Source organism: Crotalus tigris, unplaced genomic scaffold, assembly GCF_016545835.1.
Source record: "Crotalus tigris isolate CLP2741 ecotype Arizona unplaced genomic scaffold, ASM1654583v1 scf7180000023617.9722795, whole genome shotgun sequence".
Lineage (NCBI taxonomy): Eukaryota > Metazoa > Chordata > Lepidosauria > Squamata > Viperidae > Crotalus > Crotalus tigris.
Window position 1 is genome coordinate 458,921 of NW_024100081.1, and position 25,036 is coordinate 483,956.

General features: G+C 37.2%; 1 protein-coding gene across 5 annotated transcripts in view; it reads right to left on the reverse strand.

The window, feature by feature from the left end:
• The window catches only part of FGGY (FGGY carbohydrate kinase domain containing), a 148,322-nt gene that overhangs the window by 80,517 nt on the left and 42,769 nt on the right, over window positions 1-25,036 (reverse strand). For all 5 annotated transcript variants that reach the window (XR_005553779.1, XR_005553778.1, XM_039319916.1 and 2 more), the window contains exons 6-8: window positions 22,280-22,395; window positions 7,452-7,580; window positions 1,692-1,795 (exon numbers count right to left, since the gene is read on the reverse strand). Coding sequence is in view for 3 of the 5 variants with exons in the window: in XM_039319916.1 (XP_039175850.1) it covers window positions 1,692-1,795; window positions 7,452-7,580; window positions 22,280-22,395 (349 nt within the window). In the remaining 2 variants the exon portion in view is untranslated. The remainder of the gene's footprint in view (window positions 1-1,691; window positions 1,796-7,451; window positions 7,581-22,279; window positions 22,396-25,036) is intronic.

Genomic DNA, 25,036 nt, shown 5'->3' on the forward strand with positions numbered 1-25,036 from the left:
AGATATATTATTAAAGAAATATTCAGCATTTAAATGCTCAAAACACTTAGCCTTTGTTTCTTCTCCTATACTTAGGAGAAGACTCAAGCCTCAAGTCCAAAATTTCAATGCTACCAGCTCTCCGGTTTACTGTCCTCATGAGTTTGAGATAGGACCATAAGAAAAGAAAGATGAAAAAGGGATAAGACAACAAAATGATTCCAGATGGATTTATTTGGCCTGGGTTTATTCCAAACTGAGTTCAAAAGAGTTCAAAAGAATTTCCCACTACCACAAAACTATCCAAGGCACACGTAGACTCAATTTTTCCTTTGCTAGGAATTACAGTTCATACAAAAACTCATATATCTAAACAGCTGGATCAAAATTATTTTCTTTATAATTGAATACTAAGGTACTAGACCAGTGGTTCTCAATCTTTTTATACTGACGACCCCGCTCATAAGGAGGCAGTGCGCATGCGTGGCACGCATGCGCGTCGGCACCCCCTGTGCGCCACGCATGTGCGCCGCCCCCCCTGCGTGGCATGCATGCGCGCCAGTGCCCCCTGCACACCATGCATGCGCACCGGCGCCCCCTGCGCGCCACGCATGCGCGGCGGTGCCCCCTGTGGGACGTGCATGCGCGGCGGCGCACCCCTGCGGGACACGCATGCACGGCGGCGCCCCCGTGCGCCGCCCCTGTGCGGCGCGCATGTGCGGCGGCGCCCCCTGCGCCGGCTGAGGGAAAAAAAATGGCGGATCGCGTTGTTTGGCAACCCCCGTGAAATGGTCGTTCGACCCCCAAATGGGGTCGCGACCCACAGGTTGAGAACCGCTGTACTATACTATTGTTGACAGCAATCCCTTATTATAGTTTTTTTTTCTGCATGCAAGCATATATATGAGGCTACAAATACCAGTTTACAAAATTCTAATTTATACTACCCATTTAATGTATATAAAGATATACAAAATGTTTACACTATAATTAGTAGAGAATGTGTATACCTAACCATTTTTGCTTCATATACGTCAATTTTATTACATTTCATACAATGATACAGTTTATATAAATTATTTCTAAATGAATCAAAAATGATAGAAAATCTAGTCACAAAAATTGATTGATTTCAGGCTTAACAATATTAATTTTAAAAAGAGACACTCTGAGCTGAGATTACAACTCCAGGGAAAAGCTTTTGCGCTAATTCACTGAGAAAAATTATGGAAGCAAAAATGGCTTACCCTGCCTCTTTTGGAGCCACAATCTGTCTCAAAATTTTATAGATCATTAGAGCACTCAAAGAAAGAAAGATTTATATTGATTAGGTAAGGAGGTGGGAGAAATAAAAGTCTGTGGGGCTTTTCTAAAGACACTGAATATTCCATTATAGAGTAGCGTCATTCTCATCAAGGGTTACTCCGGGTCCAAGTCCCCAGCTATAATTTCATAATGCCCAGTTAAAGTCAGAGTAGAATAATTTTTAACACCGCTTTTATATTTTGGGCTTTTTCCACAGTACTGGTTATCTACTATTATTATAGCTGCTTCTTTATGGCAAATTCATGATGATATATAAACCTATGAAGGTAACAATAGCTTCAAGATCCTCACAATTCAAAAGTATAAATGATATTAAAAGATGTTTAAAGGTTCATTTTTCATCAGCTATATTATACGCAGTTGTTAATTTATTACCGTGAACTTACCGCCATGTGGCATGATGATGTCCCACATATTACAGCCAATCGGGAAGCAATTGGCTGATTTTCACAGGGCATGTTATGTCCTTTCACATTGGCTCCAATCATACCTGGTCCAAAAATTAAGAAGAAAGAAAACTGGCCAGTCAAGCAAAACAAAACTTTTAAGAGATATTTGTTGAAAAACCTGCCAAATATTAAAAAAAAACCCAGCCTGTATCTTGATCTTGCAAAATTATAGCCAAAAGTCTGCTAAACAATAGGATGAAGCAATAGGATAAGAACAGTAGAATTAAATAAGATTTATGGCTGGACATACCCACGCCTGTAGGAGATAAAAGGTTTACACAGCTGCTAATATGGTGGTAGAAAGTGCATGTATTGGTAGGCCTGCAGGATTTCAAAATGAAAAATGATGAGGCAATATCTGAATCCTTTTTTGCCACTTTCCTCCCTTCTAATTTATGTAAGCAATCCTACTATCAAGCCAAATCATCGGGTGCTTTTGAATTTAAAAATCCAAAAAGTAGAAGAAGGGCTCTTCGTCTTTCACGGAACTTGGACTTTTCCGGTAAAATTACTGTACTGAGAATTCAACGGAAAATAGCTGTTTATGTAAGATATAACTCTATTACAGGATATGCTATAGTAAAGATGTAGAGAAGTCTGCTGGCTTATAATACTATTAATAAGGCTGCATGGTAGGAACCAGTTGTTCCTGTGCTAAAAACAACTGTTATTTCAATGTACATCAAGTGCCTTCCAAAGGCATCTAAAGAACAGCCAAGAGAAGAAAAAGGCTGGCACTTAAAACCCTGGAGGACAGATCTACACATTGAGTTTAATTTCAGTGTTCTGCAGTGGGCAGATTCCTATGTGAATATACCTTCACTCTTGTCTGCAATGAACAGACTAATCTTGCTGAGTCAAGTCTATCAGCTTTCTACCAAGTATGCTGATTCCTGAATATGGGATTAACTATCTGGAGAGCTCAGATTTACATCTGTGCTTGTATGAAACCTAACAGATAGCTTTAAAAGGATATTCTGTGTTATCAAAAGCATTTATAACTTCCTTTTGTGCTCTCTATTTCAATGGCTTCCAGAATATTTTTTTTAAAAAAATTACAGACAATTCTTGGAAGATGCTCTTATCTGTCTCTATCAGCCATCATGTTTTTATGGAATTTCTAGAATCAGAGGCAGTAAGTGCCAGGTGCAAACCAAACAGCTGGCAAAAATTTTTATCTTCACACTTTATTTATGAGTTGGTTCTCCTAGCTCAGTGGTGGCGAACCTAAGGCACGGGTGCCAGAGGCGGCACTCAGAGCCCTCTCTGTGGGCACGCGCGCCATCGCCCCAGTCCTAGGCCTTCAGCTGGATTTTATAAAACCTTCTCGCTTTAGGCCTCCACTGCCGTGTGCCCAAAAAAAAAAAAAAAGGTTCAATCAATCAGTCAATTTCAACTTCTCACAGGGAAAAAAAAAGATTTTGCAAAGTTGGAATTGATTGATTGAATTTTTTAGTCCCACCCAGTCTGCCATTACCACTGCAGCCACGCCCACCCAATGGGCCACGACTACCCGGCACTCAACAATACATAAGTGGGTTTTGGGTTGCAGTTTGGGCACTCAGTCTCTAAAAAGTTCGCCATCACTGTCCTAGCTGATCACTGTGTGAAGGAAAATGCTGAATTAGAGACTTCATTCCAGTCTGAAGAGATCCTTCATTTGTTCTTACTGATTCTGAATTTCGTTTTAAGACATGAGTACTTCATTTTATTGTAAATAATATCTAAACATTCACTAAAGCTTTGATGCAGCTCCTTTGATCGTTTACTTCTTTAGTTTTTATATGAACTGATTATGAAAACTGCTAGTAGAAACAAGAGAAAACATTTCTGAACGCAGTATCCACTTCTTAAAGCAGTACTATCAACAAAATATAGTTATAGTCTTTCCGAATAATCAAACTATGGTTATTAAAAAATCAACTTGCAATCCCATGAAATTTTCTTATATAAATTCTAAATAAATAAAATTAGTGTTTGTTCTCAATAGACATACTTAAGGTTTCTCCATTATGCCCTACTGAAAGAGATGGACAATACATAAACAGCAATTAAATCATTACATTAGTTTCTATTGTCTATGGAGATTCTCAGTCATTCAGGTCATGGTTGTCCCAAACTTGCTTTTTCAAAAGGCAACTGGACTTTCTTGTTTTCTTTGAAGACGTTTCACTTCTCATCCAAGAAGCTTCTTCAGCTCTGTTTGGTTTTTATTGTGTTTATTACAACTAAGTTATATCTGGAGTCTTAAAACTTCAAGAAACAGTATAGATTCTCAGAAACTCTAAATACAGCCCTACTTTAATTTAAGACAGAATACAAAAGACTGTGAAACTGTGTTAGAAATTAGTGTTGATCTTTTATAATTATTATTTTTTCAGGAGTTAAGGGTTAATCGAATCTCAATGCTGAATTTTAAAAAGAAAATGTCAATAAGATGCTTTTTTTAATAAGCATGTCAATAAGCATGCCATCTTTCACCTCTAAAATAAACACATACACCTACATTAAATCTCCCTGTTTTTAATATCAAAATATTTTGAAAATGGAACCATGCTGGATTTTAAGTGAAATGCATATTAAAATATTCAATGGGTCTTTACAGAAAGTATCTTTTGGGGCTACTGTGGGCAATTATTTTCATCTCTTGTTCATGTATGGCATTTTAAATCAAGTAATTTACCTGACTCCTCCTACTATATCTTCTCTATCAACTAGTCTGTAGTTATATAAACTTCATACACATTTGTTTATATAAAAATAAATCTATTCTTTACTGAGACCATATGTATTTGGAATGAAGCTTTCTATTGATTCTTTTATTGATGCTTCAAATTATATTAATGTATACATAAGACATTCTTTATCTTCTATTTAAGAAGATATTCACATTCTGCAGATGTGAAATTTCTATTTGGAAAAAATCCCATAATTTAATTCTTATAAGCTTGCATTGTATAAAGCACAGTAGGACGTTGATTTTTAGTTGCAAACCTTTTGACAGGCATTCTTAACAATAACCTAAAGAGAAGTCAGTGTATTCCTAATCATAAGGGAATGAAGCCCTAGCACATATTCAACTGAGATATAACTTAATTCTGTACAGCAGAATTCCTGATTATCTAAAGGCAGCAACTGAGGCTGAAAAGAGTGTCTAATTGCACAAGGAACTGGTTAACAATATGTCTTTCTTTAAAAAAGAAAACTAATTAGAACAACAGGTCCTCAAATCAGTTCTGTACCAATACTGTACACAATTGGGTACTATCCATGTAGTAAAAATAATAGGCAATTAAATATAGAAATAACTTGCTGAATCTATAAAGCAACAGCCACTGCTTTTCAATCAAGATAAAAGTGGAAAAAAAATCTTTATCCACCAACATCTAAGATAAGATTAACAAGAATATTTCATTTTTCAAAAATTTACTTGCATACACCAACCCAATGAGAAAACAAAATTGTCCAAGGTTTCTAGCACATTAAATAAATAACTGAAGAAAGAAAATTCCCCATCTTCTTTCTTGCTTTGTAATTAATTTCCAAAGTAATTTCCAAAACAAATAGACAGGAAATAAAGAAGAAATACTGGAAAGTGGATAAAGAGACAGGGAGGGGGTTATAGATCCTCAAATAATTCTCCCATATATTCCTTCCAATTTTGCATTATTTATAAAGAGAAACGGAATTTTAAAGCATTTCTTTCTAATTTATGCCTGGAAATTGAACAATTGATCCACTCAGAGACAACATCAGATTGATTAAAGAAAGAAGAAATTGTATTTATACTTCAGAAGTCTAGAATCCATTTAAATTTATCTACAAATAAGAATGAAAAACTCTCCCTGTTTTCAAAACTATTTTCCAGAGAGGTATGTGGGCTAAACCTGATACTGGTCATCCTGAAAAGTAGAATCAATTATTTTTCAAAGAATGTATCTAAGATACAATATATTATACATCAGCTGAATTACCTGCTATTTATTCTCTGTCCAATTAACTTGACCTAATTAATTATAATTTTTCTAAGCAGACAAAAATATTTCATTTGACCATCAAGACATTTCTTGGAACAATATGATATGGAATAAATGATTAGGCATTAAGTGATCACGACTAAGAAACTGCAATTTAGATATGAAGATCTATAATATGTGGAAACAGACATCTGCTAGTACAACAGAATTTTAACTGTAGACCGAATCTGCTTCATATGCCAGATCAGATCTGGAGTCATGTGAAACAACAGAAGGAGGAAAAAAAGATCAGGTTGTAGCTGTACTGGATGCAAGCTGAAGAATGTACTGAAATTAAAGTTTATCAGGCAAAAGACACAATGGTGCAATCTGTTTTTACCCCATTATTTCAGTAACACATGTTTGCTCTAACAAGGAAAACATTTGCACTGCAGAAAGTATTCACTTTCAGTGTATTGTAATCAAACAGGAGATAAAAATTTGTGCTCCCTTATTGAGCAATATCACAGGAACAGACAACTGTAGCAATGGGACTCTTCTGAAGAACTATCATGTACTCAAGATATTCTCTTTTTTTCGCAATATCTTAGTATATCATTTACATTTACATTTTATGTCTTCTTCTGCAGAATTTTTTGTAGACTACTCAGAGCAGAGGGTGCCATATAATTAGAGATGCAAGGTATTATTTCTGGTCGTTGTTTCTGTGTAATATATTGTTTTATTAGGAGACACTGGACATAGGCTGCCTACAGTCTTTCATTATATCATAAACAAATTGATGTAATGAAATCAACAAACATTTTCTTATTTTTTTTCCAATGTCTTCCCTGCCATCACTCTTATTTAATAGGTTGTTTATTTGTTTATTTACACAGTTACAGTATCTCTAACCTGCAGGATCCAATTTGTGTCAGTCATGGGGTCCATAGGGGGCTAGAGGAAAGTTCCCTGAAGATGGGGTCCAGCACGAGTCCAAAAGCTTGGAAGACAAAAACTCTGGTCCTGGTGACCAACCCAGATTGGATCTTGCAACACTATCCTGGGACACGTAAATGTGCTTTCATTCGTGAGAGATATCTATAAGCTATCCACTCCACAAACGGACCTGAGGTGGTTTACAATCAAAAATAATAACAACCAGTAAAATTAGCAATCTGTCTATCTGATCTCACTAAGCTAAAGTAGCCCTAGAATCTTCAGCATTCATATACTCTATAGAATAGACATGTTTTCTAGATTTTATGGTAGGCCAAGAGGTTAATGGCATTCCTTATCTTAGGAGCTAAGATATTCCAAAAGGCTAAGAGGACCACTCAGAAAGACCACTGGTTGATTGCCCATCTCCCTCATTTTCCATGGGATAGTGACCCTCAGCATGCCAGAGACCACACAGGACAAACCAAATTTGAGTAGAAGAGATAGTTCAGCAGGTACCATATAAAGACAGTAGTTAACTCTCTAAACTGAAAACAATCTGTAAGCAGTATAATGGACCACTGCACAGATATAATGCTGCTAGCAAAGGGCATCATATGTCAGTTGGAGCTTCTGAGTTTTCTTCAGAGGCAGCTCCATGTAGAATTGACTACAACAGTCTACGCACAAAATTACTGTATCTGTTTAGTTGATCTAACTTAAAATGCAGAATGATCCTATATTACAGCCTTTGTAGCTCAAGCGCCTATATGACAAAATCAACAGTCATATCATAGAATACCTAATCCTCCAGCATGTGCATCAATAAGAGAGGCAGCTACAGCAATCCCCTTAGACAGACCAAGATCTTCTGCAGCTTCTGCTGTTAATCCATTTCCAACTGGACTTCCTGGAGGGAGAACTTCATTTCCTAAGCAAAAACAAGGGGGGGGGGGGGAAATCAAAGGCTTACGGTGCTGAAACAAATCATAGTTCTCTATGTCCCTAGACTGGGACAACTTCTTTTTTGCTTAGCAGATGTAATACTGCAGTTTATTTTAAAATATACTTATATAAGATATTAATCAGGGCAAACAAACCAGGCCACAGGAACAAGAAGTCTAGGTCAGTGTTTACAAAGTGCAGTCTGAGGATCCCTGGGAGGGTCCCTCAAGATCCGCTCAGGGGTCCACAAAATTAAAATTATTTGCCAACTTATGTTAAAAAATAATATAATGTATACGATATTATATTGTATATGATATTAAAATCCCAGCAAACAATTGTGAGAAGCAATAGTGGCAGTGAATGCATCACATTTAATTTTAATACAATAAATATTGATAAATATAACTCATATAAACAAACACTCTCTAGAGGTCCTCTATAATGTTTAAAAGTGGAAAGTGGTCCTGAAAGAAAAAAGTTTAAGAAACACTTAATAGTTTTGTAATTTTTTTTATAAAAGGATCGCCCACCGGCAGATATCATATTGAAAGTCTCTCAAATATTAATATGTGGGAGGGAGGGAAATCCCTGCTTTTGCTTTTATTTTGGTTTTATTTTTTCAAATCATAAACATAGAAGCTTGTACATTATAGTATATTCCCCTCTCCTGAAGAGATCCTGAACCTCTGGCCTTTTAGAAAAAGATGGGAATTGACTTTATGATCATACTGTCTTGTAAGATCTGAGACAGCAAGCAGAAATAATATACATATCCAAATAATTTTGCTAAACATATGAAGGCTTTTCTACCCGCACGCTACATGGAGTCAGCAAACAAGGAGCGGGAATCATATTCTCAACAGTGCATGCCTTATTTTCAGAGAAGATGGAAACAGCCCAAGCAATGCTAATATTCCAAAAGTTTGAAATTACATTGGGTTACTAGAAAAAGTGTACCTTCAGATCTGTACGAAAGGCAGAATACGTCTGTCTTCAAGACGAAGAAAAACAAACGCACCATAAACACACACTAAAAGCAGACTTCTAATTTGGCCATTTTAATATTTTAGGTAATCTTAACTTAGATATATATTAAATTGAGGGTTCTCATTCAGTTGTTTGAGACAGAGACCTTCTTTCACTGAAACCTTCACTTATGCCATCTCTTTTTCATGGCTGACATCTCATTTTTTGAAAAGGCTTCTTTCATCCTGTGAAGTGAAAAGCAAGTTTACCAAAGGAAAAAGCTGTCTGAACTGTTTCCTTTTCCTTTATTCTTGTCTAAACTCTGGCTGAGGAATTTGCTTCGCTTGTGTTTTGCTTAAAGAAAACGTAGGTGCTCTAATGCTAGTGATCTTCCCAGGCAGTTGCCAAGTTAACCAATTATTTATCAGGCAACACTACATCTCTGGTTAACCTGAGCAAGTAAATCATAGGGTCCAAAGCTATCTTAATACTTACTAACATGAGACACTTCATTATTCACTTGACTTTAAAAACAACAAAAGAAAAATCCAGCAAAGGGGTCCAGTTGATTCAACCATGAGGTGTCCACTTATTCAAGCAGTGCTTTTAATTTGTTGTGCAGAACTAGCGCCATTTATGTGGAACTAAAATTGGCTCCATCCCAAAAGAATCTGAAAGGAGAATAGCTCACTTGTTAAGTTAAAGTGGTGTCTACAGAAAAACTTAGTGTGTTCATCTTAGTGCAAACCTCACTGACTTTGAGTAACCCTTCTCAATGAAAATATATTGTACTGAATTAGGACCACAATCAAAGTCTTAACACTTGGTTCCAATTTATTATGGTTAGATCTGAGTTAAGCAGAGATGGGCAGTCATAAACCTGTGCCATCCTCAGTACCCAGTTTGCAGTTATCTTTACCAAAATATGGTGGCAAAATAATAGAATTTTGGGGAATAGTGTTTCTGGTTTTAGAGGGGTTTTTTTCTGAATTAAGGGAAAGCTTCTGAGAGATAACTGATAGTACAAGCAACATGCTGCAAGTATCAAAAAGGGATAAGAAATAATAGCATTTTTTTTTTCTTCCTAGTTTTTTCCCTCAAGCGTAGGATCCACTTTTTTCAGATCAACCAAGTGTTGGTTGCAACAAGAATTGACTGACCACCTAGTTGCCTGAGCCTGACATTGTGGGCTGAGAAAGAGAGATTGGCCCAAATCACCCTGCCAGCTTTCATAGATAAGGCAGGACTAAAAATCACAGTCTCCTGGTTTATAGCCTGGTGTATTAATCACTAGACCAAATTGGCTCTCGAATAAGAAATAAATAAGATTAGAGCATGAAGTAAAAAGAAGAAATATATATATATTTAAATCTAGCTTATACCAATGCCATTCATCCTTCTTCTCCATACCTTCCTAGGGGCATTCCCCAAAAGTCAACACTTTTGAGTAATGAGATGTCCACTATAATGTCCTGACACAAGCTCCATCCCTAACATACATATGTGTGATGTTGTAGCACAACTACAAAAGGGGAGATAGTGTGCTTCACAATTGAGGACACACATTTCATCTTTTATGCTTTCCCCCTTGCTTCTATACTTCTATGCATCAGTATAGATATCATTTTGTTCTATAAACCTCTCAACTCTTTCTGTTTGAAAACTTCTACCTCATCCAGCCACTATAGTCGTGTGTGATCAAAAACATCCCAATGGAACTACTTCAAAATTTCTTGGGTGCATCTAGCTGTGTGCAGGCAAGCATTATCATGAACCAACACCACACCGGAAGTGGTGCCATAGAAAATCCCACCAAATGTGAAGATGCCAAAGGAGTACTGCTAGTGAAGTTCATGTAGTGTGGTCTGACCATCAGTTCAGAAGTCTACTGTGAAATGTTATTAAAACTCAGACAAGCCATCCATAACAAGCATCGGGACATGCTGACTTCCGATGTGGTGTTGGTTCATGATAATGCTCGCTCGCACACTGCTAGACGCACCCAAGAACTTTTGAAGCAGTTCCGTTGGGTTGTTTTTGATCACACACACCCATAGCCCAGATTTGGCGCCAAGCGACTACTACTAAGGAATTTCAAACCTTGTAAGACATTATGACAAGTGCCTCAATTTGAATGTGATTATGTCTGTCATTGATAACCAAACAGAGGTTTATTTCCAAATTGCCCTCGTATATAGTTGTTTTGATAATACAAGTTGAATCCATTCTTAAAATGTGAGGGTTTTTTATTCACTTACAAAAAATACTTCAGTCATATAAAGAGAATAAATTAGCACAAATTGTAGAATAAATGCAAACAGAAATACAGAAATAACAGACTGAAAAAATAGTGGCTGGATGAAGTGGAAGTTCTCAAACAGAAAAGTAATGTAATGTTGTAGTTTTCTAATGTGTATAATAAAATTTCTGTATCTGTGAGTGTCTGTCATTGATAACAAAATGGAGATTTATTTCCGAATTGCCCTCGTAATTTTACTTAATTTTAAAAAACAAACATGAAAATAAGTGGGAAATCGAAATTTCTTAGATGATTTTCCTTTCTAAGCAAATAAGCAAATAATCATATTCTATATACTATAGCATGCTGTAAATCTCTTAAGCAGCGCAAAGGAATGTGAATTCAAGCCACAGCTATGCATAGTGATTCTAGGCTTGTTACAATGAAGTAATCAAGGCAATGCAATTATCTGTCAGTTAAATAAATAAATCTATCGCTCCAGCTCATTTAAAAAGGAAAGATAGGGAACCATAGAACACTTGAACTGCAAGATGATTCAGTACAGAATGATGCGTTTCTAGATAGACCTTGATTGTTGAAGGCACAAATAGTCCTCTGTGGCACAAAGTTCTTTACAAGAAGTGTGTGTTGGAAAGCCAACTAACCCATGCTGTAGTAATCTTATGACTGGATTATCGCAATGTGTTATTCAAGGGGCTGCTACTAAAGATGTTCCAGAAACTTTAGTTAATATAAATAAGGCAGTAAGAACACTGATTTTACCCAGCCAGTATGATTATATCACTCCCGAATAATGGCATCTATACCAACATAGAGATCACTTCTAGTCTCATTTCAAAATGCTACTTCTATTAGTAAATTCACTTATGGTTTAAGTCTATGTTATCGAAAGGAATAGCTCTTTCTATATATTTCTGCCTTACCCTTAAATCAATTCCTGAGGCTCTGATATGGGTGCCATAATATAAAAGCTGAACCAGAAACATAAAGGTGATAGCCTTGCAACTTCTCAGAGAATATGTGTGACATCTATTTTGTTATGGTTTTTTTAGGATCAAGGACCTATTTATTGTCCAGGCTTTTTATTGTGTAAAAAAAAATATTTATGCTTTTCAATTTAATTCCTTTCTGTTGCTTTATTGCTCATACATTATATATGTTCCCTGCTTATTTATTTGCAACAGAAAATACAAGATGTTCTCCCCATTGAAAATAGTTAGAACAAAACAAGAGAGCATATTGTACATATGTTGCTGTCATATTAGCCATATTGTCACTCTTTATCTATTCAGTTAACCATGGGTAATTGTATTGCTGGCAATTATCAGATGACTGTGTGTGTTTTTGTATTGCGCTCCAATATTCTTTTATAAAGACTTATGTCAAAGCATTTTTATTATTTTTGCTAAACACACACACACACACACAGGATTTCACCATCCTGACCATAACAGCCACACAAAATATTATTGAGGGCTTGTTAAGATCTAGCTATTTTGTTACTTGTCAATCATAGCTACTGGAAAAATAATGAAATCTCCTAATTGCTAGATAGCCAACTTAATAATTTTGATCAGTGGATGCTACTTGCTGTAGAGAGGAAGACAGTAAAAACTTTAGGTAGGGTATCCACGATCAGTGATTTTGGAAGCCACATCTAGGACTCTATATCATATTGTGTCAGAATTATATATAGTTCACTTCAGGGTTATATAAATTTAAGGGTGTGTTACTAATTTTTTTTAACCATGAGTATTGGTTCACAGTGCATCCCTGGTCCATTTAGCAGTGTTGATATTAATCTTTAAAGTCTTGACATCAGTTCAAATATGGTATTTATTTTGTGTGATTCTTAGAAGTAACAATGGTTTAAAATGCCAATTTCTCATAAAATATTTATCTCTTGTGTATTTTTCATTGTTAGAATGTGAGGAAAAAATTAGCCTGGCAGAGGTTATATACTCTTGGAAATAAAAATAATAAAAACTAATCCTTTTGCCTGGACTACATGACTGTTTCCAATATGTATTTCTATCTACCTACCTACTGAACTATCTGGGACACTTAGCATCCAAGCAACATTCTGATAGACAGAGTTAGGCACCCAAATAAATAGCTTCACAACCACAAGAAGGAGCCTCGGTGTCAAAGCATCAAGGCAGGAGCAGGCACATTCATAAGTCTTGGAAAGGTAGGTTGTTCCTTCCTACAAATGGATATTAGAAGACAGAATCTAATTAATACAGAGCTTTAGTACAGTGATGGCGAACCTTTTAGGGACCGAGTGCCCAAACTGCAACCCAAAACCCACTTATGCCGGGTGCTGGGTGGGTGTGACCCATTGGCTGGGCGTGGCCCATTGGCTGGGCGTGGCTGCAATGGTAATGGCAGACTGGGTGGGACTAAAAAATTCAATCAATCAACTCCAACTTTGCAAGATTTTTTTTTCCTGCGAGAAGTTGAAATTGACTGATTGATTGAACCTTCTTTTTTTTTTTTACACACGGCAGTGGAGGCCTAAAGCAAAAAGGTTTTATAAAACCCAGCTGAAGACCTAGAACTGGGGCGGCGGCACAGGTGCCCACAGAGAGGGCTCTGAGTGCCGCCTCTGGCACTCGTGCCATAGGTTCGCCACTACTGCTTTAGTAGAACTAGCTGATATAAGTCTAGAGAAGAATAACTATGGGCTTTCATCCAAAACTACAAGAGAAATACAGCTCCCAATAAAGACTCTTGCTACATTACATATGATAATATGGAATATACAATGCAAATCCTTCTCTCCTAATTATTTAGGTCACTGTCATCACTCGGTATTTCTTCAAACAATTCAGGTGTTCAGGTCTTGCTCTTAGTTACATGCAATCAGGGATCATTTATTTTATTTTTAAAATTTATAAGCCGCCCCACTACCGAAGGACTCTGGGCGGCTAACAATAAAAAACACATAAAACATAACAAAACAACAGTACAAAGACAATCATCCAGGGGTCAGGTTTTATAAACCCCAGGCCTGCCGGAAAAGCCAGGTCTTAAGTAGCTTACGGAAGACCAACAGGGTCGGAGCGATTCTAATCTCCGGGGGGAGCTGGTTCCAAAGCGTGGGCGCCATCACAGAGAAGGCCCTCCTCCGCGGCCCCGCCAAATGGCACTGCTTGGCCGACGGGGCCTGAAGGAGGCCCAGCCTGTGGGATCTAACCGGATGTGGGGAACTATGAGGTAGTAGGCGGTATCGCAAATAGCCTGGCCCATGTTTTAAAGACTCTTAAGCTAAGCACCCTTTGTAGAAGTGTCTGTTTCCAGAATCCATATCAACCTATTAAATCTGTCCCTAAGATCTCTACCTCAGAAGATGTCTTTCACCAGACGTCTAGGTATCTATTCCCCAGAATGAAAAACGTTCTACCAAAGCATATAATTTCCCTGCCATCACCTGTCCTTGTAGGAGATCTACCCCTCTCACTTGGAATCTGGATGGGGTTGGAAGCCCTCCCTCTGCAGAAATAAACTTTTAAAAACTTATTTTCATTGATGTTTCCAAATCTACATAGGGTTTTTTTGGGGGGGGGGGAGGGTAGCCAACATTGGAGTAATCAACAGCAACAAAGGATTTTTGTTTTAAGAAAAATAACAATGCAAAAATGTTAGGAGACATGTAGCTGCTAAGACTGAGATCTGCTTAAAAAGCTAGCCAACAAGAGAAAAAAGAGAGAGAAAATAGAAACATAAAAACCAGAAACTTGTGAGTTGATTGTGCTAGACCTTCCCTCCTTCTTATATTTTGCTGAATCAGGGAAGCATTTTCAAGAGCCACTTCTGAATATTATTTTGTTTCCCAGGACTTAAAGAACGTTTCAACCTGAGAAACAGCTCTTGCATATTTCTGTGAAGCTCACCTTTCTACCTGTCTGTATTTATCAAGAAGTGAGTTAAGGCTGAAGTCTAATATTAGCTGTTTGTAGATGCAAGATAACATGGTTTCATCTATGCCACGTCCTCTTTGTGTGAGGGAGGCAGAAAGGTTGACTTGCCAGATTTCATCCACCCCAACATTTCTTCTTGACGCCCGATTTTAATTATATATTCATTTACCACTTGTTTATATTTTTCAAAAACTCTGTACTGTATTTATTTTTATTTTTCTGTCTCTATGTTGTCTTATCAAAATAAATAGCAGCACCACTGACCTTGGCTGATCTTGAAAAAAAATTAAGCTGGGGCACTTGGTTGGGAGATCGTAAGAAAACCCACGGCTATAGGTTAAAAGGAAAAGTTGGAAACATCCCCGAAGAAGGTAGTGGCAAAACACTTACTGTTTCTAAGAGAATTACATGAATATGCTATCTAATTAGAGGTGGCGCAGCAGTTAGAGTGCAGTACTGCAGGCCACTTTAGCTGACTGTGTTCAGCAGGTCAGCGGTTCAAATCTCACCGGCTCAAGGTTGACTCAGCCTTCCATCCTTCCGGGGTAGGTAAAAGGAGGACCCAGATTGTTGGGGGCAATGTAAATATATATATACATTGCTTACTGGTGTACACCGCTTAGAGCAGTGGTTCTCAACCTGTGGGTCGGGACCCCATTTGGGGTCGAACGACCATTTCACAGGGGTCACCAAACAAGGCTGTCCGCCATTTTTTCCCCCTTTTCTTTGACCACGCCCCTGGCACCCGGTGATGTATAAGTGGTTGGGGGTCACCACAACATGGGGAACTGTATTATGGGGTCGCGGCATTAGAAAGGTTGAGAACCACTGGCTTAGAGAGTGCTTGCACTTAAAGCGGTATATAAGTCTCATAAATAAATAAATAAATAAATTACCAGGAATTGAGCTTGATTCAAGGAGGTGTTTACCATTTAGTTTCTACAATCTTAACCATAATCTGTTTGAGTGCTCTTTCTGAACAGAAATATAGGTAGTCCTCAAATGATGCCCACAATTGGAAATGGAACTTCTGTTGCTAAGCAAGGCAGTTGCTAAGTGAGTTGTGCTCAACTTTATGACCTCTTTTGCTGCGGTCATTAATCACATTGTTATTAAGTGATTCTGGCTTACCCTGTTGACTTGGCTTGTTGGAAGCCAGCTAGTGAGGAGGGAGTTAACTTATTTTCCAAAGTACCAGAAGGCAAGACAAGAAACAATGGATGGAAACTAATCAAGGAGAGAAGCATCCTGGAATTAAGGAGAAACTTTCTAACAGTGAGGACAATTAACCAATGGAACAGTTTGCCTTCATAATTTGTAGGTACTTCACTGGAGATTTTAAAGAAAACACTGAATAGCCACCTATCTGAAATGGTTTAGGACAGGGATAAGGAAACTTGGCTTTTTTATTACTTGTGGACCTCAACTCCCAGAATTCCTGAGTCAGCATGGCTGGTTCAGGAATTCTGGATATTGAAGTCCACAAGTCATAAAAGAGCCAAGGTTCCCTACCTCTGATATAGGATCTCCTGCTTGAGCAGGGAGTTGGACTAGAAAATCTCCAAGATGCCTTCCAGCTCTATTCTGATTAAGATTGAGATAGAAAAATCACAAATGGGGATCAGGTGACCCCAGACACTGAAACTATCATAAATACATGTTAGTTGTCAAACTTCTGATTTTGATCATATAACTATGGGGAGGCTGTGATGGTCATAAGTATGAGGACTGGTTGTAAGTAACTTTTTCAGCACAATTGTAATTTCAAACAGTCATTAAACAAATGGTCATTCAGTTCAGGATTATATGTATATCTAAATCTGATACACACAAACCAAAGCATGGGCAAACAACCACAATTTCAATAGGGCTTTGGTGAAGCAGGAGGGGCTTCACTTGAAGTCTTCTGGATAGGCCTGGTTGGCTTTGCAAAATGGAGGTTTCCCATTCTTAGGTAAACACAGTCAACCACTGAACCTCCTGTGGTAACTGTACTTTAATCTCAACTATACAGTAGTGTAGGTTTTACCACTGACCAGTTCCATAAATGTTTCAATTCAACTGAATCTTCCAACACAAAATGAAAATATTGAGTGGTGAGGTTGGATGATAGATACCAAGTGAAAATAAAACACAGAAACTACGCATGAATAGAAATCCAGCATATGTTAGTTCTTCAGGAACAACTAAGCTATACAGTTTGACATCCAATAGTTATTCAAGCAAGCCACTATACAAGCTTTTAAAATTTTATCTGCTCCCTGCTGCATTATTACTGAGCCCTAGAAAGCCTCTCTGAATGATTTGTGTTCCATCTAGAGAGAAGGGAATGAATCATAGGGGAACAGAATCACCCACTGAACTCTGCACCCATAGGGAATACCAAAATGCTGTACTGGGGCAACTGGAGAACAAGACAGCTTGAATCTGTTTTGCTGTTGCATCCAACAACTTATTCTCAAATTCTCTGAAGTATATATAAAGACATTATGAATTACTTGCATGCTGTGCCCATTTTGCATGCATCCAACTACACAGAACTTTGGAATCAAGTTGTAGTAGGAAAAAAAAACCTGCCACAGCATTCTGTATTATGTAATAAGATAAAATGAACTTGCAAAATACAAAAATCAGAGTTAGCATAAAAACTAATGGAATCTACTACTCACATTTATACATTTACAGTTCAACTACAGAAAAGGTATCTTAAAAATACTTAATTATCATTTCCATACTGTACAAATTGTTGCTTATTACATGCCACGTCCTAATTTTTACTATCTCAAACTATCAATTATATAAAATAATTTCTTATTTGCACAGATAGGTTTGGTAAAAGAAGTGCTTCCCTTGTCCTTGAAATAAACAATATAAATATTGTATTCAAACTCCAGCTTGAGCTTCATAAATTATTTAAGCTAAAAAAAATAATAATTTTCCACCGCAGGGCAACTTGGCCATTAGGGGGCTCAAATTTCTGCTAAAACATATAAGTAGTATCCTTTTAGTGTAGAAAGAAATAATTGTCAAAAGATAATTGCTATTAGGATTGTACTTAAGTTGAGGAGAGAAAAATTGAAAGACCAATATTTAAGAGCATCTATAACATTGCGAAAAAAAAGAGGGGGAGCACAACCCCCCCCCCAAGGCTATCACCTGGGAAATTTCTGTGTATTTGCTCCAGCACTGAAGCTTTCAGTTGCTTTCTACTGGGGGGTTAATAGATCTGTTCAAAATCAAATTCTTCCCCAATTGGCAAGATCATTGTTACAGCATTAAACTTTTCAATAAGGAATAGCTATGGCTATTTCTTTTTAAAACGGGGAAAAAATAAAAGGTATGGAAATATTTTATATTTCAATAATGTTTCAATCTTTCTTTACATATAATAAATAGATTGTAAATTGTAATTGGTTGCATGAGCTTACATATGATTTTATATTTTGTCAATGACTGAAATCATTAATTGAAGAAGGAATCAACATAGCAATTCAACAGGTCTTGGTAACAATAAATGTTGTAAACCCAGTCTCACAAAGATTTTGTTGTTAGCTGCAAAATCGTGTCTGACCCATCACGACCCCATGGACAACGTTCCTCCAGGCCTTCCTGTCCTCTACTATCTTCTGGAGACCATTTAAGCTTACGCCTGCTGCTTCAGTGACTCCATCCAACCACCTCATTCTCTGTCGTCCCCTTCTTCTATTGCCCTCAATCTTTCCCAGCATTAGGCTCTTCTCCAGTGAGTCCTTCAAAAAATACTTAAAAGCTCATATTTGGGGTAAACTTTCGTCCAAAAGTCTTTCATAATTACTTTTTAATTCAATGGTTTCAGTGTAACATCTAAGGAAAGATCTGCGAATATCTTCCTTAACACTATGAGTAGTGCTCCTTTAATTCTGATACTACTGAATAGATCCAAAATCCACAAAAATGTTGGCTTGAATCTTGGAAACAATTCAAGGAACATGTTAACAAGATGTCGAGTTATTCAGAGAATGTTGGTGTTCCATGAAATACAGTTTAAGAAACACTGTACTAGATGACGCCAGAGAACATAGCCAAAGCCTTACGTTCTCCTATGGAAGTAATCTGGAGCATTTAAGGAATTCCCGCTTAACAGCCATTATTTGTACTGCCAATAGAGAAGGTTTTTTCTTCCTAGTTTTGGAAAGCGGAAAAATAGGTGAAGCAGAATAACAGAATAACAGAGTTGAGAAGGGAACTTGGAGATCTTCTAGTCCAGGGGTCTTCAAACTTGACCCTTTTATGACTTTGGACTTCAACTCCCAGAATTCCTCAGCCAGCGTGCCTGGCTGAGGAATTCTGGGAGTTGAAGTCCACAAGTCATAAAAGGACCAAGTTTGAAGACCCCTGTTCTAATTCAATCCCTGTCCAGGCAGGAAACTGTATACCATTTCAGACAAATAGTTGCCAATGTCTTCTTAAAACCTTCAGTGTTGGAGCATCCCCAATTTCAAGAGGCAAGTCATTCCACTGATTAATTGTTCTAACTGTCAGGAAATTTCTCCTTAGTTCTAGGTTGGTTCCCTCTTGGATTAGTTTCCAACCATTGCTTCTTGTCCCGCCTTCAGGTGCTTTGAGAATAGGTTGAACCCTTCTTCTTTGTGGCAACCTCTGAAATATTGGAAGACTGCTATCATGTCACCCCTAGTCCTTTTTTTTTTATTAAACTGGACATACCCAATTCCTGCAACCACTTTTCATATGTTTTAGCCCTCAGTCCCAAAACTGTGGATGTTAAGTGAACAAACACAGGAAGCAGATCCCAGAGGGAGGACTCAACACATAGGTCAAGATTCCTTGTGAACAATTTGGACACAAGTACTTTCTTATGGATAACAAATCTATTGCAATGCCTTTCTAACAGACCTTAAGATCTACCTACAACTTCTAAGACAGGAAGTATACAATTCTTTTCACTTTTAGGGCAAATTAGCATGCAAATTTTCTCTTCTCATCTGACAAAAGATTTTACTATATGATATTACTCTTTATTAGCAGTACAATAAATGAAGAACAGCCTATACAAAATTTTCAATGTAACATAAATAAAAAAGTAGCATACGAAAGTTATTGAATACAAGAAACCTTCATACATTACTGATATCTTCTGATTTCCATTTATTTTAGAAAATTACACTACGGCTGAAAAAGAAAACCTAAATGATTAACTGTGAAGGGTATTTTAAAATAAGTAATTATTTAAAAATGTATGCTAATGTTCCCATTCATGTCATGGCTGCTTAGCTTAGCTATTAAAAGCCCATTAAGTGAACAAGGAAAATTGATTACAATTAGCCTGGAAAAATTTCGCCAAATGAGCATTACAGTTTTAAATGGAAATCCATTTTAAGTACTGTGCAGTTAATGAGATTAACACTGTCATTAAACTTTGGCTCAAATTGGTAAAATAATTATAGCTGAGTTCACAAAGCATGTTAAATTATATCAGCTTAATCACATTTTTAAAATCCAGATTTTTTTTTACTAGAAACAGCAGAAGGTATACCAGTCCAAATCAAATACTCTTCTGTACTATGTAGAGTGAGCTATCTGTGATTCACATAATTATTTTGGAGAGGGACACAGAAGGGGTGCATGATGACAAAGTGACAAAGTAGATTGTATATCTTTGTTACTTCGTCTTTATGTGCATTGTTCTAGTTTTGTATTGTTTTGTTTTTGTTTCCTCTTTGTTTTCTTTCTTTTTTGGATTTTGTATTTTAGCTTTGGAAATAAAATTACATTTTAAAAAAAAAAAAAGAAAGGTGCATGATAACTGCAAAGTAGTTTCAAGATTGTTATCCATTCCTGGTGTGTTGGGATTGTTGTGGAGGAAAAGCAGTGGCACTTAATGCTGTAATAATATTTTCAGTTTATTAAATATTTTCTGGAATATACATGACACAGCAACCCTTTAACTTTTCACTGTCCTTACCTCTGAATAGGGCCATGCCCTCCTTGTCATAGTAGGCTTCAGGACTGAGGCAGTATCACATGTGACTGCTTAGAAAGTGACATTTTCTTGCATACTCTAAGGCAGAGGTCTCCAACCTTTTGGGCAGCAGAGACTGCTTCCATGGAGAGAGGTTTTTCTGCGGACCGGAGGGGGTGTGGTTTCATGTATTGTCTGTATCCCGCGGATGGGGCTTTGGTTGTTTATGCGGATGGGTTTCTGCCAGTCCATGGACTGGGGGTTGGGGACCCCTGCTCTAAGGAAGTCTATTGTGAAGAGGTACAAAAAATGGATAATACCTAACACTTTACCTAGGAATGGCTGTGTATTAGAATCATAATGTGGGGTCATGTTTGATGAAAGTCAAGAAAAATATCAATTTATCATGGTTGTACATAGTGGCTAGAAATTCCTTGATTTATCTTTTGACTGACCCAGAGAACTTCTATGAAAACTGGATTAAGATATCAACCATCAGAGGTATCCCATAGGATTGGGGTTTTCAGTGTTTACTCTCTTTTGACTCTCTTCTACAAACATTTCTGCCAACTACCATTTTAGGATTTGAATAGCTTCCTTAAATCTCAGTACTTGAAGATTTTATCCACAGTTAGAATTTGTTTGCTGAAAAAGGAAGAACAGACCAATTCCAATCTCTCAAGATCAAGTTTACCCATTGTGATAGTCTTGCAGCTATCTGAACTTGTTGTTCAATCACAGTTAGATTATCTGTTTTAGGTGCAGAACTGACAATGTGTGGACCTTGTAACACACACCATTGGGCCATCTCTGTGATCATCCCTGCCTGAAATTCATAAAACCTAATAATAAATGTAATTTTCAATTAGACCTCTGTTTTCATTTATTTTTCCATGAATAAATATTGGATACTTTGTTTTGTTTTCGCCCACGTTTTAAACGGATCTAGGTTTATATTGCTTTATTACAGAGACAGTATAATGTAGCAGTTAAGGTATCCAAGCAGACAGACCTTGGTTCCACTCCACTCTCAACTACAAAAGCTTACAACATATCCTTTCTCTCTGGCCAACCTCATAGGGTTCTTGTGGTGGTAAAACAGGAGGGAGAAAATTTAATGCTTCCTAAAATGCATTCAAAATAGATCTAAAAATCACCTAAACTATACTTGCATTAAGCCAGAACAAGTCATATTATACACATTAACCGTCCTTTTCTTAATTCAAGCATAACATATACGAGTTACATTTACATCAGTCCTTGGCACAACAAAAGCTAAAACACGAAACAAAAGGTTTAACCAGATTCTAGCCAGATACCCTCAATTTGTAAAGTATCTATTGTCATAATTTAGACAGAAAGATTCCAGCAATTTTCTACCACGAAGTGTAGAATACAGTATACAATGTAACAACAGTAGTTTAGAGATACAACTGTTTTCTTAAATAAAGTCCCCAAAATGTATAATTATAATAGTAAACATGGCTTTCCATTACATTTGAATGGACTCTTATCTAGCCTTAAAATTTCTTATTGAAACCTACAAACAAAAATAATTCAATACTATACATTACCTATTTTTGAGTATTTATTTGCCATCAGATCTTCTAATCCAACTGATTTCCAGAAACTATCATCCCAGCCAGTTTCTGAGGAGTATGTCCATTTACATACAAGTGTACACAAAGATCTGTTGCGGAAAAGATACTATTTAATTTAAAATTAAAGGTTTATATAGCAATACAACATCATGATATTCTTATTATCAGAATTGATAATGTAGACACAGATGTTAAACAGTGATTTCTATGGATCATGATAGACAAAAAATAATAAAACTACTGTGATTCAAGCTCTGTCATTTCATACATGCATGCATCATGACACACGTTATATATATAATACAAATATTATAACAATTAAGACTGTAATCCTAACCCTAAACTTGCCATTCTTCCAATAAAGGACTTTTAAATTATATATATTTATTAAAGTAAAATACATCAAGATGTCTGATTCTATTTAGTTAGATTTCAATCAATAAAATGTTTCTTGTCCACTACAGCTATTACTTAACCTAACAGAATTAAAATTAGATGCATTATTACCAATTATCTTCATCAGGAATTTGTATACTTTTAATCCTTGCACAAATATCAATAGTATTTCATGACTGTTTGGCTTTACATCTTATTTTTTCTATTCACATGAGCATCTAAAGACATCCCCTTTAAATGTCAGAAAAATGGGCTCTTGTTAAAAGTCCCACTTTATTTTACAAACAATATTTCAAGATGTCTGGAGATTCTTGACATCACTATCCTAATTCTTGAATGTCAGATAGCAAATCTCACTATATTGATTCCTGGTATGGAATGTGAATTTTAATTTTAATGGCCACACCTATACTAATAGAGATTAAGCATAAAAGACAAGTGAAATTAAAAAAAAAAACAAAATCTTATAAAAAGGACAGAATGAGAGGAACCCTCATTTCAACCATGAGCTACAAATGTTCTCCTTTATCAGAAAGGACAGAACGCTAAACAGTACTATGGCATCACAGCTAACATAAATTAGCATCAGATTAGCGCCTTAAAAACTTGAAAACAACAGGAATAACAATCCTTGTTAGTTAAAGATCATACTGTCAGAAAAACGTCAGCATTAGCATACTTAAAGGTCACAAACTTTAACAGCAATAAATAATTTTATTGTGTTTCATGTTTACAACGAAGTAAAAACTGATAGCAGACTATATCCATAAACTACAGATGATGTTGCCTATTATTCCAAACTAAAATAACTTTTTTTAATTCTTGTCTTTCTGCAGCTTGTCATAGGAGCTTCATCATATACCTCATTATGGTTCAAAGAATACTTAGAAATTAGGTGCTTCCAGAAGCATCAGCTAGTACTTCCCACATAGTACAAAACTATCCACCTGAGCTGGTAACAAGTGGAAAAAAACAAAGTGGACAGGAGTGAGAACTTTTTCACTGCGCTACACTTAAAAACAACCCATCTTTTACAAAAAGCGTTTTCAAGGGAATTTGCTTAAATTGTGAAGTAGCACTTCTGAAATTGAGATTGTTGCAAAGTGCCCTATTTGCATGTTTGAAATATCAAATGCAATGGGGACAAGCCTATGTCAGGTTCAGTCAGGCTGCTACAACCCAACAAAGGTTCATCTAAGCAGTTTCCCTTATTGTTCCTTGTCCATAGACCAGCGGTTCTCAGCCTATGGGTCGCGACCCCATTTGGGGTCGACCACTTTTCGGGGGTTGCCAAAGGCGGCGATCCGCCATTTTCTCCCCTCCGGGGGCAGCGCCGCACATGCGCGCCACGCATGGGGGCGCCGGCGCGCCTCTGGGGGCGGCGGCGCACATGCGCACCATGCAGGGGGCCCCGCCCCCATGCGCGCCGCGCCGTGCATGCACATAACGTTTGTGTGACGGGGGTCGCCGTCACACAAACGTTGAGAACCGCTGCCGTAGACAGAAATCTTGCCAAACTACTTCTTACACCAGAAAACTCTAAACTTGGCGACTTTTAGATTTGTGGACTTCAGCTCCCAGAATACAGCATGGCTGGCTGAGGATGTCTGGGAGTAATCCACAAGTCTTAAAAATGGCAAAGTTTGGAGACCAACCCCCCCCCCCAACTTACATCTTTAAACATATATTCTAAGAATTCCTAGGGAGGAGCTGTTCTGACTCTCTTCCTCCCACTCAAACTATCTAAACCTCCCTGTTCTTTGCTCCTCAGGAACGCAGCCCTTGCCTCCTGGGAATCCAGACTACATTCCACCATGGGTTCATTCAACGGTGCTTCTCCTTGGCCCCTTCCCCAGACTTCACTGGCTATTATGCTATACTATGAAGCTATGTAATCTTTAACTACAGTAACAACACAGAGAGGTTTCATGAAAAAAGAGCTTTAATTGTAATAGGATTGGGCTTATTATGGTGACCCAACCTCAGGAGCACTCAAAAGGTGAAAGGTATGTTAGAAATAAGGAGCACTGTTCATTGCTGGAGGCAAATTTGAGACAGATGTATGGCTGCCTAGGTAAGCCCAAATCCCCTGGACAGAGAGAAGGGATACAATCACATTCCGGATTCAATTACCCCATCTATTGTAACACCCTTGGAAACCTGTCCTTCTAGGATCTAGTACAAAAATGGGGGATGAAATTAGGATGGAGGAAACTCAACCAGCAAAGGAAAAATTCCAAAAGTTGACCTCAGCAGCAGGGAATAGATACCAAATATTCTCAGCAAATGTTACAAAAGACAGATAAACAGAAGCGAGGGAGGACATACCATTAG